At 38.1% G+C, this 19,801-nt stretch overlaps 1 protein-coding gene across 1 annotated transcript in view; it reads left to right on the top strand.

Annotated features, from left to right (window-relative positions):
• The window catches only part of LOC126184383 (E3 ubiquitin-protein ligase HUWE1-like), a 207,244-nt gene that overhangs the window by 125,456 nt on the left and 61,987 nt on the right, over positions 1 to 19,801 (top strand). The window contains exons 8-9 of the mRNA XM_049926768.1: positions 6,480 to 6,765; positions 18,586 to 18,688. Of these exons, the coding sequence (XP_049782725.1) occupies positions 6,480 to 6,765; positions 18,586 to 18,688 (389 nt within the window). The remainder of the gene's footprint in view (positions 1 to 6,479; positions 6,766 to 18,585; positions 18,689 to 19,801) is intronic.

Genomic DNA, 19,801 nt, shown 5'->3' with positions numbered 1-19,801 from the left:
GGGCTCTGTATTGAGTGTATCTCTCTTTTTAGTGGCCATTAACAGCAGCTTTAGGGCCATCCGTCTCACCTTCTCTGTATGCAGATGACTTCTGCATTTCATACTCCTTCACCAGTACTGGTGTTGCTGAGCAGTGCCTACAGGGAGCCATCCACAAGGTGCAGTCATGTGCTTTAGCCCACAGTTTCCAGTTTTTGGCTGCAAAGTGGTGTGTTATGCTCTTCTGTCGGTGTCATACCGTTCGTCCAGAACCAGAACTTTACCTTAATGATGATCCACTCACTGTAGTGGAGACATATCGATTCTTAGGACTGGTTTTCGATGCCCAAGTGACTTGGCTTCCTCACCTTCGTCAGTTTAAGTGGAAGTGCTGTCAGCACCTCAATAGCCTCCTCTGTCTGAGCAACACCAACTGGGGTGCAGATCGCTCTACGCTACTGCATCTCTACAGAGCCCTTGTTCGTTCCCGCCTTGACTATGGGAGTTTGGTTTATGGTTTGGCAGCACCCTCAGCACTGCGTTTGCTTTACCCAGTGCACCACTGTGGCGTGCGCCTAGCGACAGGAGCTTTTAGGATGAGTCTGGTGACCAGCATACTTGTGGAAGCCAGAGTGCCTCCATTGCAGGTTAGGTGTGCACAACTGCTGGCCAGTTACATACCACATGTTCATAGTTCTCCTGTGGATCCGAATCACAGTCTCATTTTTCCACCCACAGTGGTTCATCTTCCACATCGGCGGCCCAGGTCAGGGCTTCCAATTGCAGTTCGTGTCTGATCTCTTCTTTCTGAACTGGAGTCCTTGCCTTTACCACCTATTCTTGAGGTCCATTCATGTACACCTCCATGGTGTACACCGAGGCCGCAACTTTGCCTGGTCCTTTCAAGTGACCCTAAGGACTCAGTTTACCCTGCAGCTCTCCGCTGCCACTTTCTCTCGATTCTTGACATGTACCGAGGCCATGAAGTGGTTTACACTTACTGCTCGATGGCTGATGCTCACGTCGGCTTCACGTATGTCCATGGAGGACTTATTGAACAGCATGCCTTGCCCGATGGCTGCAGTGTTTTCACTGCCGAGTTGGTGGCTATATCTCGTGCTCTTGAGCACATACTTTCATGCTCTAGGAGTCATTTCTTCTGTGTACTGCCTCCTTGAGCAGCCTACAAGCTCTGGACCAGTGCTACCCTCGTCATCCTTTGATGGCGACCATCCAGGAATACATCTATGCCCTGGAACAGTCTGGTCGTTCAGTGGTGTTTGTCTGGACCCTAGGTCACGTTGGAATCCCAGGCGATTAACTTGCTGACAAAACAGGCTATACAGAAACTGCTTATGGAGAGCAACTTCTCTGCAACTTACCTGCATTTGGTACTATGCCCCAAAGTTTTGCAGTTTTAGGAGACAAAATGGTATAACCTCAGCATGTACAACAAACTGTGCCATTAAGGAGACCACAAATGGGGGGGCAGTCCTTGATGTGTGCCTCTCACAGGGACTCTGTGGTTCTCTGCCAGCTCTGCATTGGCCACACTTGGGTGACACATGGCTACCTCCTGCGCCATGATGTCCCACCTCAGTATCGATGCCGCGCCCGGCTGACAGTGGCCCATATCTTGGTGAGCTGTCCTCCTTTGGCTGCCCTGCGACAGACTCTTCATTTACCAGACTTGTTGCCATTCATTTTAGCTTACGTCTTGTCAGCTAATTTAGTTTTATGTTTCATACTAATTGGTGCATTTTATCATTCTATATGTTTTAGTGCATGTCCTTTGTCCCTTTGTGTTCTCCACTCTAATGCTTTTAGGGTGGATGTTTTAATGTGTCGCAGAGTGGCTGGCTTTTCCTTTTTAATCTCACGGTTGGCCATCCATGGTCATCTGCTCTCTTGTTTTTACCCCTTCTACCTGTTTCTTGCTTCTCTCTATGGTTTTGTTTTCCTGTTTTTGTCCACAGTAGTGTTGGTTGTCCTCCTGTCGTTCTTCTGGTTCTTCCTTTCTCTTGTTATTGTGCTGTACACCTCCTTTCTTTTCTTCTTTCCATTGTGTAATTATTTTGCCAGGAACAAGGGACTGATGACCTCACAGTTTGGTCCCTTCAGTTTGGTCCCTTCAGTTTGGTCCCTTCAGTTTGGTCCCTTCAGTTTGGTCCCTTCAGTTTGGTCCCTTCAGTTTGGTCCCTTCCTCCCCTCTTTTAAACCAACCAACCAACCATTCTACGAAAACCTCAGATCAATGGCACTTTCCATTTCCTGAATATTTGCAGTGCAAGTTTTAGGTGATTAAGAGGTGTGTGTGTGTGTGTGTGTGTGTGTGTGTGTGTGTGTATGTATTATTTCAGGTATGCCTAATGTTACTGCCTGTTTTGATGCTCTCCCAATTAAGAATCACATGGAAATTCTTTTGCATAGAATTTCTTCAATCTAATGAACAAAAATGGCCTGATACTCTGTAAGCTAGTATATTGTGGACTGGCTCCTACTGCTACATCTTATGAAAGTATGGAGAAGCAGTCAGTTTAACAAAATCACTGTTAACAGAATCTGTTTGAATTTTGATCTCCAAATGGGTTGTAGCAAATAAGAATAAAACTAGTTCCGTAATTCAGTAAGAAGTTGACATCATCGTACAGACCTATTGATGTCACTTCTCAAATACAAGGATGACCTGTGCTATTTTCCTATTATTTGGAATGATATGTTCTTATAGCAATTGGTACATTTTTTTTTGGGGGGGGGGGGGGTTGCGGCAGATCAGAAAAGTACAAATACACAGTCAAGTCTATTGGTGTATAGTGTGTTCAGCTACCTGGGCAATGATCACGAATCTCAACATGTTTCATTGTGTGATAGTTGAAAGGAAAAATAATAGTAAGATCTTCATTTACAAAACAAATTAGGTGGCCCAAATTCAGTATTTTGATAAGGATTCTTCATCAATTTTGTGACAATTTCATAAAAATGCAATTAAAAAATTTATTGATCTGTTACACTTATTTTGGCATAATTCATGCAATTGTGTGATTGAGCTCTTAGCTTTCATAGCAACTTTATAATGTGGAAATTGAACTATGACAGGTTTCCACATCCTTTATAACCTTGCTTATCAAATATGTTTAAGGGTATTCTACAATACTCATTTATTTTATCCATTGATCATCCACATTTTTAGTTGCAGTGGTGAATTCACATTCAGACTGCTCAGGTTGTCTAATGTCTCTTCTTGTTTTACTTGCTAAAAAAAAAATTTTCTTTTTTCTTTACCTTTATTTTAACACAAGTAAACATCAAACCAGTCTTTGAACTGATGGCGACAACAATAATCTGGTGCCACACCAAATAAACGGAAAGATTTTCCTGGTAATCTGGCAAATTAATACCAAGAGTTTTTTTAACTGCTCAAGGTGACTCAGATAAGACATTGTGTAAAATACCATCAATTGAAGTGGTACAGTGGTAAGACAGTGGACCTATATTAAATTGTTCAAATCCCCTTCTGGCCATTCTAGATTTAGGTTTTTTGTCATTTTCATGAATCACTTAGGGGTGGTTCCTTTGAAATAGCATTGACAATATTATTCCCTGTTATTCCCCAATCCAGTCATGTGCTGTGTCTCCAGTGGCTTCACCATGAATAGAACTAATTCTGTACTTCTTTTAGGACACTTGAACAATTGCTTGTTGCTGCCACCTGTTCTAATCACAGGTGTCTCTCAGCATACCACTAGTACTTTAAAATAACCTCCTTCCCTCTTCCCAGTTCCCTCTCCCAAAAAAACCTATAGTATACTCTTGAAATTTGTGACATTCTCCATATTTCCTGCAAAGGTTCTGCTTCTGAGGCAAGTCTTCTGTAGAAGCATGTGACTCCCATGTCTGAACCACACTTTTACGTTTTGCAGTTTGGTATAACCTTACTAAATTTGTTTGCTTCTTAAGGGCGGTAAATACACTGCAGCTATTGGTGTCCAGCTTATCTTTTTGATATATAGCCAGTGGTGGTTCATGTATAATTGTGCCAGTGTGCTACAATATGGTGGCTTGTGGCTTTTTGACTTAAAAGGGTAGTAGTAATAACTAAACTGCATATATTAACTTTACATATGTAAATTGAAATGTTAAAATATATTTTACAATTATTTGTTGCACATTGTGATCAATAAAATAAAATTTTAAAAAATATGTTAGCAGTGGTAATTGAACCCAGGCCAACAAATTACCACTCAGTGGTCTCAACCACTTCACCACAGTGCTGTGACATGCACTTTCAAAGAAAAGTACTGACCTGGTGCTATGAGCAACGTAAAGCCAGGAAGGATGATGTCACATGAGAGCATGTAGAGTTTAAAACAAGACACCTTGCGACCCATCGCTGAGTTGATAGTAATGTGGCTGACCGTCATTTCAGAACTCAACACAGGTTTCTAGGTATCATGGAGAGAGCCTTACAAAAAATGTTTTTGTCCATTTTATTTGCAGACCAGCACACATTCAAAGAGAAATGACTTAATTTTAGTGCAATTATTGGCTTGCATTCAAAGAGAAAGTGGACAATTTTAGTGTGATGTGTACAGTGTGGTATAGCACATTAGCACATTATAATCAGCTGCTGATGTATATGACACAATCAGAATTTAAGATTAACTATGCAGGAGTAAGTCACATTTGGCATTTTAAAGACGGGTATAGTTCCATTAAAAAAAAAAGAAAGAGGTAGCCAAATTCTTACAGGTATAAGGTAGAGCACTCAAATACTTCATGAACATAAAATCATTATTTGTTGTTAAATCACTCTTTATTAAAGATCTCTCTCTTTTTATTAATTCAGTTTTTATCAGGGTTTTGTGCACTATTTATATATTGACTATGCGGTTAACGCAACTGTGTTTCCATGACACCTGAGAAAGTAAACTAATTAAAACACAGATTAATTGTTACTTAGTTTCATGTCACCATTTTTGAAGGTACATGTGCCACACATTGGTTAAAGATTTTTGCAAGAATTTCAAAGTGTGGTATTGGTATTGTTGTTATGCTTAGAAAACTGAGAATGTGGTTGTCTCAAGTAACAAGATATTAAACAAACTATGGGAACTTCTAGCACTAGGCAAAAGCATTGATATGGAACATAATTTATGCTGTGTTACGGAGGTCAATGTTCGCATGCAAATATGAGCAAATTTTTTTTTTTTTTCCCCGAGGTAAGCATTTTTGTAATTTATCAAGAAATAAATGTAAGAGTTTGTAGTGACTGCAAAAATATCAGGTACATTGCATTACCTTTCATAAGCAGTGCCATGGTTTTATTTTCTGCAGAATGTGCATTTGGAAGGTTACTGGAAAAATCGTTTCAGATGTATGAAAAAAGTAACAGAATAACACTAGTCACAATTGTATCTTGGAAACTGTAAAAATTCTGGCCTATGCAAATTCATAAGTTGGAAATTGCATGCTTTATTGTCAAAAGATATGAAGAAAAATACATAATAAATCACACTGTCAAATCCAAGTCGAATTTTTGATCAAATTGCCAACCTGTGGCTACTGTTGACCATATACTACACAAATTTCTCAAAGCCTGGGAAGCATGTCTTATGACAAATCATTACTGCCACAAACAAACCCCTTTGTTGCGCTGTTAGTAATGCCAAATGAATGTGCAAAGTTGAACAGAGACAAGCATTGTGTTGATACACACCATTACAGTTAGCTTGTATAATGTGTATTATAATCTTTGGGGATGTGAGTAAAATTATGTGAATGAGTGTTATTGCTCATGTTCATTTTAGTGAGTAGTGTAGAAAAGTAATGACAACTAAAAGTAAATAGATAAAGATTGAATAGAAATGAAAAAGAAAGTGAAAGATACATATAATATGGGAAATGTGTATATAGAAAAATAACTGCCTGAAGTAGAGCAACTGGTATGGCACAGCAAGTTCCACAATATATTTGCAAATTGTGTTCTAATACATTAATATCCAGTAGGCAAAAACATACTCTGCATTTACCAGGCTCAATACTTGTATTTAGTAATGTTTTTTGGGGTGCACTTACCTTTGTAAGTGGTACACGGTCCTCATTTGTGTGCTGTTTTTAAATACTATTTCAGTGTGGAAAACCTATTGCTTAATACTGTAAGTACGATGTTTTAGATCTTGAATCATCTTATTGCCTTTCCTTGGTTGATTAGTTAAGTCACAAAGTTAAGGTTTTCTACTATTTTGAGTGAACTATTGGGTCATTGAAGGTCAGCACAAATTTTTGAAGTACTGTAGGGATCTGCCTGTTTTGCAAATTGATACAAACTGGTCTCTTCAGTGTAATATATTAGTTCTTACCCATTACCTCAAATGAGTTTGCTATATGCTATTAACATTTTGTCATTATTGTGGATAAATTGTATTTTCTATGAGGGTAATTTTGTTTTAGTATTTCTTGTATATATGAAATTATTATTTTTTCCCCCTTTCCATCTTTAGGAAACCGAGTGCAAGACTGAATATGATAATTGAAGTGACAACAGCAAATTCATTCCATGGTTTCTTGCCTACCTTTGTTCGATCCTGTGTTAGCACGTTATTGTCAGACCCTCAACTAAATCGCCCAAAATGTCCATTTCCTCTTCCACTCGCAACAGCACTTTTCAGTTTCCTTTACCATTTGGCAAGTTATGATGCTGGAGGTGAGGCACTAGTTAGCTCTGGCATGATGGAATGCTTGCTGAGAGTAATACACTGGCATGGAAGAGAGTTAGAACATATCACAGTAAGTACTTATTAAATTTATTTATTGACAGATGATGATAGTGTTATGCGATTCATTGTAGTGGTTTCTGTTAAGTTTTCCTGAGTGTCTTCCTGCATATTTTTATGTGGCAATCCTTTAAATGTATTGTAAAGTGCTTAATGAAGTATTCTTTTCCAATCTAAAAATAACAGATTCTTGTAAGGAGGGGCTGAAGTCTTAGAAGGGGAAAGGATAAGGTTTAAGTGAACATGGAAGGGGAGGGATAATGGTTATTGGTAAAAGATGGTGTGTGCTTTCATAAAAGGGAAAGGAAGGCTGCAAAGAAATTACTTGTATTTGAACTAGATGAAAAATCACAATTTAAAACAAAAAACAAAAAATAAAAAAAATATTGTGGTGCCTGTACTTAAAAGAATTTGTGAAGTTCCTCAGACAGGTCAAGATTATGTTGTTATTTAGTATTTGACCTGTGCGGACATATCACAGTTAGTAAACACATAATGTGATGCCAAGAAACACAGATACAGGTAATGTAGAACTTTCATCTTCCTGACCTAAGTAGTGAATTGTTCATTAATCTATTAAAGCAATAGTTAAAACTGTATCAAATATTTCCTATTACAGGTGTGAATAATACTGTTATCTGTGAATGCCACTCGTGACACACCTGTTTAAATAAGTTGTGGAATGTGTGAGGCTTCACCCCCCCCCCCCCCCTCCTCCCCCGTACCGACCAAAAGGTTAGTCTCCATTTTGCAAAATGAAAGTATACGGGGACAGAACAATAAAACTAGTAGTATTTTACAGCTGAGAAAGCTTGAATCAGTTTTTGTAAATAGTAAAAGATCTTTCCTTTTGTACCATGATGAATATTATGGTAATTAACTCTCTGAAGATTCCAAAGATAGTAATAGGTAACAAAAGATTGACAGTGATGTACTAAAGAAACTAGACTAAGCAATGAAAAACTACATATTTTTTGTAGTAAGTTCTCACAAGAGCACAATAATACCAGCATAATTAATAGTTAAATATTCTTCACAGCAAACAGATCAGCATGTTTTGCCTCATCTTGTTGGCTCTGAAATTTATCATCTAGTTCATTCTGAAAGTAAGTCTCTCTCTTCTGCCTTTCTGTCGTAACAGTATAGAGGGAGGCATCAGGTCTTCAATAAATTCAGGTTTTTCCCACTTGTGTGGTATATAATACTGAAAATTTACTTTAAAATTTTATTTCCTCTGTAGTGTGACACTGGCACCTTTAATATCTTATTTTACCTTTATTTTTCAATATTATACCATTGTTCACTTTGCTGTTGGGAGACAACTGGGTCATTCCACATGAAGCGGACTAATTTCACTCCAATTTTTACAAATATGTGTTCTGTAGAAGAAAACTAGGTCGTGCAAAATTTGAAGCCAATATAAAGAAAATTAAAGATTTTAAGAAGCTTTTAATGGATGGCTCTAATATGATGTGCAAGCTCTTACAGTTTTTGCAAGTTTGTAATGGCTTAAAACAGAAATTGGTAGTAATATAAGAGAGATGTTAGGATTGGATGCAGGCCTTTCTGTGTGCATCACAGTTGGAATGTTGAGTCTACGTCATTCATTGTTTTTATGCTATGTGAAGTCAGATTTGGAGAAAAATCAGTCACCAGCACTTTCAACAAATCTTCGACTGCAGTAATGTTTAGAGAAGCAAAGTATACCAATTACCTTTAGTAATTCTGCTGAGCTGCAGCAGCTGGAAGTTACTAATATATAAAAATTCCATCAAAAATTTTCACATCATGTTTGTACATACTTTAATGTTGTATTGCCAAATATATCACTATTTGCTTTATTTTTGTTAGTTAGAAATAGGCATTTTGTTCTAGAAAAGTTTTGTTTTGGAGAACCTTCTCTTACATGCAATAAACCAGCTGTGTTGTAACCCTGGTTTGGTTTGATTCAATGTCATCATCATCCATGTGACAATTACTGCTGGACAAAGGAACTGAACACGAATTGTGGTTTCAGCTGTATGTATACCTATTTCTGCTTCATGTTATCCACTGTCATTTACCTATTTTCCACAAGGCTGTTGTATTAGTCTTTCTGTATGTCTTGGTCTCAAGCACAGAAGTCCATCTGTCATCCATTCACCTGACTATTTGTCTGCATTTCATTTTTATCATGGTTACAATTAAGTCTTCCACTCTCATCTGTACCGTGAACCCTGTACTAGTTTTCCTGACAATCCTAGCAATGTCCAAAATGCATATTTGCATTGCTTACTGAGAGAATGTCAGGTTTTAAATAATTTTCACATTAAAATCTCATGTCTTACTGTCATTAGTCAAAACTGGTTGTAAATACACCTGGTAAATTTTCTTTTTCATGCATATTCAGAGACTAATTTTGAAAACTTATTCATTTTATCAGAATCATTCCAGGCATTTCTTAATTTTTTTATTCCCCCCCCCCCCCCCTCCCCCGTGTGGTTGTATTGTTTCTTTGTACAGTTTCATTCTTGATAGATTGGTCATACCGTATTTAGTCTTACTGTAATTTATTTTCAGACCTACTTTCAGAATGTTTCTGACCAGGTATTCTCTTTGTCGTTCATTTGCACTAGAGGTAAAGAACAAAATGTCATCTACAAAATGAAGATGGTTGAGATATATTATATTTTCGCCTATTTTTTGTTGGTTTTCTTAGATTAAGGTTCTGAAAATGTCTTCTAGGACTGCTGAGAATAGTTTTGACAGTAAGAAATCTCTTTGCTAAGCTTCTTTTGTAGTTCTGAATTTCACACTACTCTGATGTTTTAAAAATCCGGACTGCTTCATCATCAGTGTTCTGCTCTAGGGGAGGTCTTCACATACAGCTCTCCATGAAGTCCTGTCATTTGCTGCCCTCTTAGTTTTCTCACAATTGTTTCCTATCCTTATGCTATCTACCATCTGGTATCTTTTGCATAATTCTTCTTCTTCTTCTTCTTTTGCTTCCATTCACCATTCCTTCAATAGCATTCTTCAGTAAATAATGTCTTCTCAGCCAGTGTCCAAACCAGTAGCTTTTCCTTTTCCTGTTTACATTCAAAATTTCTGTCTCTTTGCCCACTCTTCTCAGCACCACCTCGTTTCTCACTCTGTTTACCCATTTTACCCCTTCTATCCTCCTCAAATCGAAATCTCAGATGCTTCTATCCATCCTTCTTCCTTCCTCTTTTGTCTGTGTACATGTTCCAGCACTGTACAATGCAACACTTTGTATGAAGCATTTTGCCAGTCTCTCCCTCAGGTCCCTGTCCATATACCCACATAGAAGCTGCCTCTTTTTATTCAATGCCTTCTTGGCAATTGCTATACATGTTTTCACCTCCTTATTACAGTTCATGTTGTTTGTAATTATGCTTCCCAAATATTTGAAAGTACTAACTTGTTCTATATCTACCTGTCATAAGTTCACAGTTGTTCTTACTTTTGTTGCACTTACCACCATACATTTTATCTTTTTCTTATTAATTCTCATTCTGAATTCCTCACAGGTCTCGTTTAATTCTTTTAACATTCCAGTTGAAGTTCTTTTGCTCTCTGCCAATAACACTACATCATCCAAAAATCAAATGGTCTATCCTCCTATCACTAAACAGCACTCCTCTATTTTGTTTCAAAGATTTATGAGTAACATCTCCAAATACAGTGAAGTGCTGAAGAAACTGGTGTATGTATGTGTATTCAAATACAAAGATATGTAAAAGGGCAGAATACAGCGCTGTGGTTGGCAATGCCTATGTAGGACAACAAGTAGTCTTAGGTCAGTTATTGCTGGTACAATGGCAGTTTATCAATATTGAAGTGAGTTTGAATGTGATGTTATAGTCGTGGCACAAGTGATGGTACACAGCATCTCTGAGGTAGCAATGAAGTGGGGATTTTCATGTATGACCATTTCACAAGTGTACCATGAATATCAGGAATTCAGTAAAACGTCAAATCACCGACATCGCTGCAACCGGAAATAGATCCTGCACAAACGGGACCGACGACAACTGAAGACAATCATTCATTGTGACAGAAGTGCAACTCTTCTGTAAATTGCTGCAGATGTCAATGCTGGCCCATCAACAAGTGTCAGCATGTGAACCATTCGACAAAACAACATCGATATAGGCTTTCGGAGCTGAAGGCCCACTCATTTACCGCTGATGACTGCACAACACAAAGCTTTACGCCTCACCTGGGCCCATCAACACCAACAATGGACTGTTGATGACTGCAAACATGTTGCTTTGTCGGATGAGTCTTGTTTGAACTTGTATTGAGCGGATGGACATGCACAGGTATGGAGACAACCTTATGAATCCATGGAGGCTCTGTAATGGCGTGGGGTGTGTGCAGTTGGAGTGATATCAGACCTCAGATATGTCTACATACAATGCTATGGGACCCCTGATACATCTATATATGACTCTGACAGGTGACACAAATGTAAGGATCCTGTCTGATCACCTGCATTCATTCATGTCCATTGTGCATTCCGATGGACATTGGTAAGTCCAGCAGGACAATGCAGCACCCAACATGTCCAACATTGCTACAGAATGGGTCCAGGAAAACTCTTCTGAGTTAAAGCAGTTCCTCTGGCCACCAAACTCCCCAGGCATGAACATTATGGAGCATATGTGGGATGCCTTGCAATGGGGCCCTACGCAATATTAGGCAGGTGTACCAGTTTCCTTGGCTCTTCAATGTATATGTTAAACTTTATTGAGGAGAGACTGCAACATTGTGCTTTCCTCTGTCTAAATGATTGGTGCTGCACAGCTTTCATATATTTATTAAAGGACATCCTCTATACACAATGAGTTGCACTAGAAATGTTTTATTTGCCAAAAATGGTTTTCAGGTTTATAACCCATTATTGGTGGCATCTGATACACAGGAACAAACAACTGTATGTACATAGATCTCTACACAATTGCTGTACATATAGTAACATTAATATAACTATACTAACATTATGTTGTTCTATAGTATGTCAAACAAAATAATCTAGCCTATCACAACAAATTAGACAGTTTTACATGCTGGACATAAACTCCAAACCAAAAATACTTGTTTAAAACACAGTTGAAATTTTGTATGTACATCATCTTGTTCCATAACTCTGTCCATGTCATCTGGTTCTTCTGTCATATGGGTGTGTATTTCAATTTGTTCTACAATATTTAATAATCTGCCATTTTCTGTTTTATGGGAAATGATGATGTTTCTGAGAATTTCATAGCAGAATCCTTGTATTCTCTTCAATGACCACTGAATGCTTAGGAATGGGCTGCATTAACATTAGTATGTTCTCTAAATCATGTTTTGAAGTTTCAGCCTGTTTGCCCAACATAAAATTTATGAGATTCACTACATGTTACTTTATATGCACCTGACCTGTTATATGTTTTGCTCTTATCTATATTGTGTATAAGATATGATAAATTTCATGTTGGACATCTGCATGGATACTCTGCAAATCACATTTAAGTGCCTGGCAGAGGGTTCATCGAACCACCTTCACAATTCTCTATTATTCCAATCTTGTATAGCGCGCGGAAAGAATGGACACTTTTATCTTTCCGTATGAGCTCTGATTTCCCTTATTTTATCATGGTGATCATTCCTCCTATGTAGGTCGATGTCAACAAAATATTTTCACATTTGGAGGAGAAAGTTGGTGATTGAAATTTCGTGGAAATATTCCATCGCAACTAAAAACACCTTTCTTTTAATGATTTCCAGCCCAAATCCTGTATCATTTCTGTGACACTCTCTCCCGTATGCCGTGATAATACAAAACATGCTGCCTTTCTTTGAACTTTTTCAATGTACTCATCAGTCCTATCTGGTAAGGATACCACACTGTGCAGCAGTATTCTAAAAGGGGACAGACAAGTGTAGTGTAGGCAGTCTTCTTAGTAATCTGTTACGTTTTCTAAGTGTCCTGCCAATAAAACGCAGTCTTTGGTTAGCCTTCCCCACAACATTTTCTGTGTGTTCCTTCCAACTTAAGTTGTTTGTAATTGTAGTACCTAGGTATTTAGTTGAATTTACGGCTTTTACATTAGACTGATTTATCGTGTAACCGAAGTTTAACTAGTTCCTTTTAGCACTCACGTGGATGACCTCACACTTTTCGTTATTCAGGGTCAACTGCCACTTTTTGCACCATTCAGATATCTTTTCTAAATTGTTTTGCAGTTTGTTTTGATCTTCTGATGACATCATTAGTCAGAGGAAAACTTAAAAATGAGATGTAGAGAACACACTAATACATATTTACTATTTTGTAGAAATTGATGTACATATAGTTCTTTGTTTCTCTGTATTAAATGCCACTGATAACAGGTTATAAATCTGAAAACTGGTTTTGGCAAATAAAGCATTTCTAGTTCAGCTTATGTCTTGTACATTACGGCGAAGCTAATAGGTCTGTGGGAGGTAGTGTGTTGCTCTTTATCCTCATAAAATTACTGTTCTGTTATTTAACAGATAACATATTTTTTTTTTTTTCCTTACTCGCGTAAGAATAAAAACAGAACAAGAGATACTTTCAGTGATCAGTTTGCTCACACATTGTGTTCAAATGGATTAGTGATGTCACCATAGTAGCCGCCACCTTGTTTTTGAAACCGGGTGCCACCAGTTTGTGGGGGAACTTATATTTGATTTGTCTACCCATTCTCATGAAATTGCAAGCAAGGGTTGCTCCTATTTTGCGGTTGTTGCGTTAGTGTCCTCTTCCGGTGCTGAGGGTTTAGCGAATCTGTGCAGAAGTGTCAGCCACCACATTTGATTGAAGGAGAGCTGTGTAAGGAGTGCACTCTCATTAGTGTACATGTGATGTGTTTAAGGTACTTTGTTGGGACTGTCTTCTATTTTTTGCTGCCCATCTCAATTTTGAAACTGACTTCCTCTTGCTGTTACTGTGTAGGGTCTAAAGTATGGCAAAATGGGGGGTGGATGCACATGGGACCCCCCCCCCCCTTTGTTTCTGTTTGCCCCCCCCCCCCCCCCTCCCAGGTCGTTGTTCATGAATATCTTCCAGTCTTCATGTCTTACAGGGTTGGTCGGCTGAAAGTTCCTCTTTCTGATGCTGAATTGTTGTGTGAACAGTGTATGTAGCTCAGAGACAATTGATTGTACAGATGCTGACATGATTAATCCCCCTGTAACCCTCAGCTGCTCACCATAGACCAGTTGTACGGGAGAGCTTTGTATGTCCTCCTCAGCTGCTGTTCTCAATCAGAGTAGGACTGTGGCAGTGCTTTGGACAATGAGGAGGAGCTAATCATTAGGGCAGCTTTGAATATGTGCTGTAAGAGTTCTGGCATTCCATTGCTGGCTGGATGGTAGCTTGTAGTGCGGAGGCGGTTGCACCCACACAGTAATAAAAGTTCATCGAAAATTTGGTTTCAAATTGCCTCCCATGACCTGTGGTTATGCCTTGCAGAATATCAAACATGGCAAATCCCAAGTGCACTCATGCCCATTGTAATGATTTCTGACCACCTTGTAAAATGATGATTTTGAACAAATAATGTTGTTCCAAAGAGTGTTGTAGGGGCTCCACAGTGTCAACGTATATATGAAAACATTGCCAGTGGTGTCGGGAAGTTTTGAAAACCTCACGATGGTATTATTCTGGTATGCACGGTCTTTGCTTCCCTTTCACTACGTCACACCAAATTCTGTCAGGCACATTTGGGGCTGACAGTCACCCGAACTGCAAAGCTGTCCTCTGCTCTTGTATAATTATTGGTTTCTCCATGTATGACAGTGCAAGAGAGGATCTTCTTGTTGCTCTGACACTGACTCTTCCATTGAATGGAGTTTGTTTTGGCACAGTTTAGAGAGATGCGATCTAATGACCATGTTGTCTTTTCCTCTTATGTGACTCACATCCATTGTGGACTGTGTGGTGTACTCCATCTGCTGCACTGAATTTATGAATTGAGATCTGTGTCTAGCTGAAAGATAGCTACTAATGTCTTGTGGTCTCTTTGACAGATGGGTGGAAGTGCTAGATAGCTAAGTGAATAGCAAGCAACGAGCAGTCAGTAGCACTCCATTTTTCCTGCTGTTAAGTTAGAGGGAAATGTGAGCAGCTGCCATTTGCCATCAGCTTTCTGCTGTACAACTGCTTTTGGCTTGCATCTACTGTAAGTGCCAAGGAGCACTCAGTCTTTGATTTCGTAGTGGCACTGCCTGTAATAGATTTTCCTTAGGTAATGGAAAGCTGCTTCAGCATCTGTGCTCCATGGGATTTGTCAGCAAGTATTGTTTTGAGTGGCTCTAGGGCAGACCTAGTTTAGGCAATTAATGTTGGTAATAGTTCAGCATGGCTAGTAATCTGCGAAGCCTCTTGTGAGTTGTGCAAAGGGGCCTCTGTTGTACTGCTTCGACCTGCTCAGGTAATGGTGACAGGCTCAACTTTATCTTGCCAGTAATTGTACTGTACTCCTTGTAGATGGTGGAAAAGTTGCTGCAGGTGTTTGTAGTATTCTCTACTTCAGTAGCATGTCAATGTTGCCCATATGAGGCACTTGTTTATGTAACTTTGCTAAGTTTGGCATGTTTCTTAGGTCACATAGCATAAAGTTGTAATCAAACAAGTTCAGTAGTGTGATCACTGCTGGTTTTTTATGTCCATTGAAGCAGTGGGAATTTGGGAAAACTTGGGTGTGCACTGACGTGTGTGTCAGTCTGAAGCTCGTCACCTGATAAAGGGTCCTGCATGAACAGTCAGTGTGATTGGTTGACTGCAAGCAATGTGGTAGTTGCAAATCTTTATGCCATGCACTGATCAGGTGCATATGGTGTTCCTGACAAATTTTAGCACCCTTTAACATCCATCTTTGAAGTTTGCATTGTGCCACAGTGACAGTGCAAAAGTTGGCTGTAAGTTTACAAAGCCATAATACTCATTAAGATTGTTCAGACAGACATTTATCGCATACTCGTGTACATGAGGCTTTGAGCACTTGTGATAGAGACTTGTCACCCATATTTTCTTCTGAGAAAACTTTTTGTAATTACATCTCTAGTGGAAATGTGTAACATTGTATGAGAACTTTGCTTAGCACAGTGTGACTTCGTTATGACAAGATTTCTTTTATTTCTTCTATGACTTCTAAATCCAGATGTGAAACCACTATCTTAAATTTATCAACATTATTGGACATGCTATGCTTCTGAAATATGCATCCATCCTGTGAGATGCAGCTGAGGTCGCATTGCCAGAACACAGGAAGTTCTAAATTTCCATGTCTCCTATATGTACTCCCATCTTGTGCATTTTTATCTATCATCTCATTTTGTGATGAATTAATAGTTGTGGACTGTGATTGTGGATTGAGCAGTAAGTATAGTTTAATCTCAATTCCACATTCTAGTGCTTGTTGATAAATCCATTATTCCCCACAATATCTGGTCACACTATTATCTTTAGTTTTTCTTTTTTGGTCGCCTCATAAAATGACAGCTCAGTTATTTGACAGCTAATATGTATTTGTACTCGGATAAGAATAAAAACAGAACAAGAGTAAAGAACTGTATCTGAGTTGAGTGTGACAAAGATACTTCTGTATAGTCAGTGATAGGTTCACTCACTCTTTGTGGCAAAGTGTCAGCCCAGGTCTACTTTGTTTCTATTTTTGGAGTAGATCAGTTACAGCACTGTTCCAGTTTGGTGCCATGGTCTTCATTGACAGACATTCTGTAAACAATTTAATGATTAAAAAATTGTTTTTCATGTACTTTGCCAACGGAGTTAACCATTTCAGCTAGAACCCCCCACCCAACAAAAAAAGGGGGGGAGATGCCGTTTCTTTTTTCATAACTGGAATATCTTTATACACCTCAACCCATTTGGAATGTAATTATTTTTTATTGTTTGCTGACTGTATTTTGTTCCAAACTGATTTCTTAATTTAAAAAATCCTTGGATTGCCTTTACAGCTTGTGGTCTGTCAATTATTGTTCCTTCAGTCATCTTAATTGTTGAAATTTGATTTTCATGCAACCCAAGTTGCTCCAGTGTTTCTTCGTGCTCTTATAGTTTCCAGTTGTTTCTCTTACCATATTTTCAGTGTGTCTTTTCACATCCACTTGGAAATACCTAATTAGTTTTCTTTAATTCAGATTGTTCCTGTTATCATTAGCTTGAAACCTGTAACTTTCTCTTTATTAGCTGCCTTTTTTCTGTCTTCATAGCTGTGATTTCGTTTCCTGTATGACAGCTATAGTCTTTTGATACTGTATCACAGTGTTTGGGCAAATAAGAGTTTTCCCTGGAGTTACATTACTGTTGCCAATCACTGCCCTATTACAGGAAATTCAAAACTTAGTAGAAACCCTTTATGTATTAGTTTGGAACATACTGATGTTTGTAAAACAAGGCTGTAACAATGTAAAGTCCATTTTAATCCTCCTCTTTAGTTACATGATTTTGAAAGATTTTAAGTCTGAAAAATACTTCAAGCATTTGTTACTGTAGTACATTGAACCATTAAATTGCAGTAAATGTGAATCAAATAATTACTGTGAATAAAGGACGTTGAGGGCAGTTGGTGTGAGATTACAGTGTATCACTTGTTCGCAAGGACGTTTCCAGAAATGTAGGTGTGGTAGACAGATAATGCAGTAAATGTAGCTAAACATTTTTCATTAATGTTGCAATTCTACTAGAAACAAATTATTATACTGTATGATCTATAGCTGTCCTGTTCGTCCTAACTGAGTACAATGAAAAATCAGTTATTTCACCTGTTCATCATGAGAGACAGCATACAACATTACCCTGCTGATTTTATCAAATCTTATGCAAGGTCCACACAAATAATGTTTCATAACAATGTTCCAAATTGCCATATGACAACACTTCAAAGTTAACTTGACTTGATTAGTATACCTAATATCTGTAATGCTTCCAAAACCAGTATGCCCTTTATCATTAATCACACTTAATAAGCGTAAGCACATTTTGAATGACTATCATAAATCACTTACTTTGTTAGTGTTTGCACACATAAATAGTCACTGCCACATTGTACAGGAAATGTGGTACTTCCCCACTGCAGTATTATTTCAGTTAAAACACACATTTGTTCAGCATTGTAACGTTCTGGGTATGAACGACTAGACACATTATCTGTTAAAAAAAAAATTTAAAGTATCTTCTATGCAAAATCACAACCAATGGATTTCTTTTGGAAATTACATAATGAATCACAGAGGAAAGATCTCACTTTTTCCTTAGAATCAACTGCATAATGAGACAATGAGCAGTTGATCTTTGATCAGATAGTTTTACCATATCTTCAAATTCATACTCGTGCTCCTCTTCATCAAGACTAGAAGTATCACTCATTAATGTGGAATCTATTTTAGAAATACAGGTGTGCTTAGTCGTCATGTTGTGATCATTTTCTACCAACAATTTCCTTTCCAATGCTGTTGATAAAATTGGACATGTAAATTCGTGCAGCTGAAAGTTATTGTAGCCTATTTCTATCACTGGATAGCATTCTGAAATGCCAAAATGTGATCATAATATGTAACTGATAGCATGTTATTTGTGTCAAATCTTTCAAAAAATGAACAAGACAGAAGTTTTACAATATAAAAAATGCTGTCGCCCCTTCCCCCATTCTCCGTTATTGACTTCTGATTATTGAGTTAAATGGACGTGTACTGTGACATATCCTTGAACGTACCAAATAACTGATTTTTAATCACTATAAATATTTTAAAGATTGTCTTAAAACAAATACATGTACTCCTTTTCCTTTCCTTGCAGTTTGTTACAAGAGCTGTGCGAGTTATTGATCTTATCACAAACATTGACATGCAAAGCTTTCAAGCTCATGGAGGCCTTTCCAGTTTCATAAGTAGACTTGAGGGTTAGTATTACTAGAACTGAATTGTATGTTTAAATTTTTTTAACTGTAATATTTATTGTATTTATTTTTTTACAATACTGATTGTTTTCAGGTTGAAGTGAATGCTTGTAGGAGAGATCAGCCTTTTGTGATCAAAACAAATGACATACTGGCCTGCTATCAGCCTCAGCATCTAACATTCAATGTTAATGCACAGTCTGGTCAACCAAGTTGCAGTGCGGACAGTGAACATGTGATGGAAGTGGACACAGACAAAACTCGGGGTGATTTGAATAAAAGTGAGATGTCACAAGAAATTAGGGAAAGCCATAGGCCAATTAGCACAAATGACCCCAAATCAGTGAAAACCTGTCTTCCACAGCGAGCTGCTTTGTTGAAATCCATGTTGAATTTTCTGAAGAAGGCCATTCAAGACACGTCATTTTCAGATAGTGTGAGGAATGTAATGGCTGGATCCTTGCCATCGAGTCTGAGACACATAATAAGCAATGCAGAGTATTATGGTGCTTCACTCTTTCTTCTTGCAACAGATGTTGTTACAGTGTATGTTTTTCAGGAACCATCATTTCTTTGTACTCTGCAAGATGATGCCTGACATATGTTATTATGAATGCCCTTATAGTGAAAGATGTGAGTATATATTGTAATGTTTTATATGGCTCAATGTTTTATGTTCTTCCTATAATATTGTTTTATGTAAAACCTCTTGTACCTTTGCCTTCCCCTCTCCCCCCCCCCCCCCCCCCCCCCCCCCTTTTCTCTGCCTCCCCTGTATCTTCAGAAATCAAAACACACGGAATGCTGCAGAACAACAACTAGAAAGTCTAAAATTTTAGGACTGAACTTATTACAGGCATGATAATTATTTGGATGTACATTATTTTTCATGTGTTAGAGGTAATCCAACATGAAATGAAACGGATCCCATTTTTAAGGTGTATGCAGTATGTCTTATGAGAAATACTTAAAATCATTGCCTTGAGATCCTGTTCTGGTATCTAGGTTGTAAAAGATTTAATTTCATTGGCAGCTGAAAGAAACAATCATTAACTGTACTGCATAATAACTGAATGGGTGTTACTGTAATGCTGGTGTAGTGAATGGTACTGACAC

The sequence above is a fragment of the Schistocerca cancellata genome, chromosome 4 (genome assembly GCF_023864275.1).
Source record: "Schistocerca cancellata isolate TAMUIC-IGC-003103 chromosome 4, iqSchCanc2.1, whole genome shotgun sequence".
Lineage (NCBI taxonomy): Eukaryota > Metazoa > Arthropoda > Insecta > Orthoptera > Acrididae > Schistocerca > Schistocerca cancellata.
This window is presented reverse-complemented; position numbering and strand designations above follow the sequence as displayed.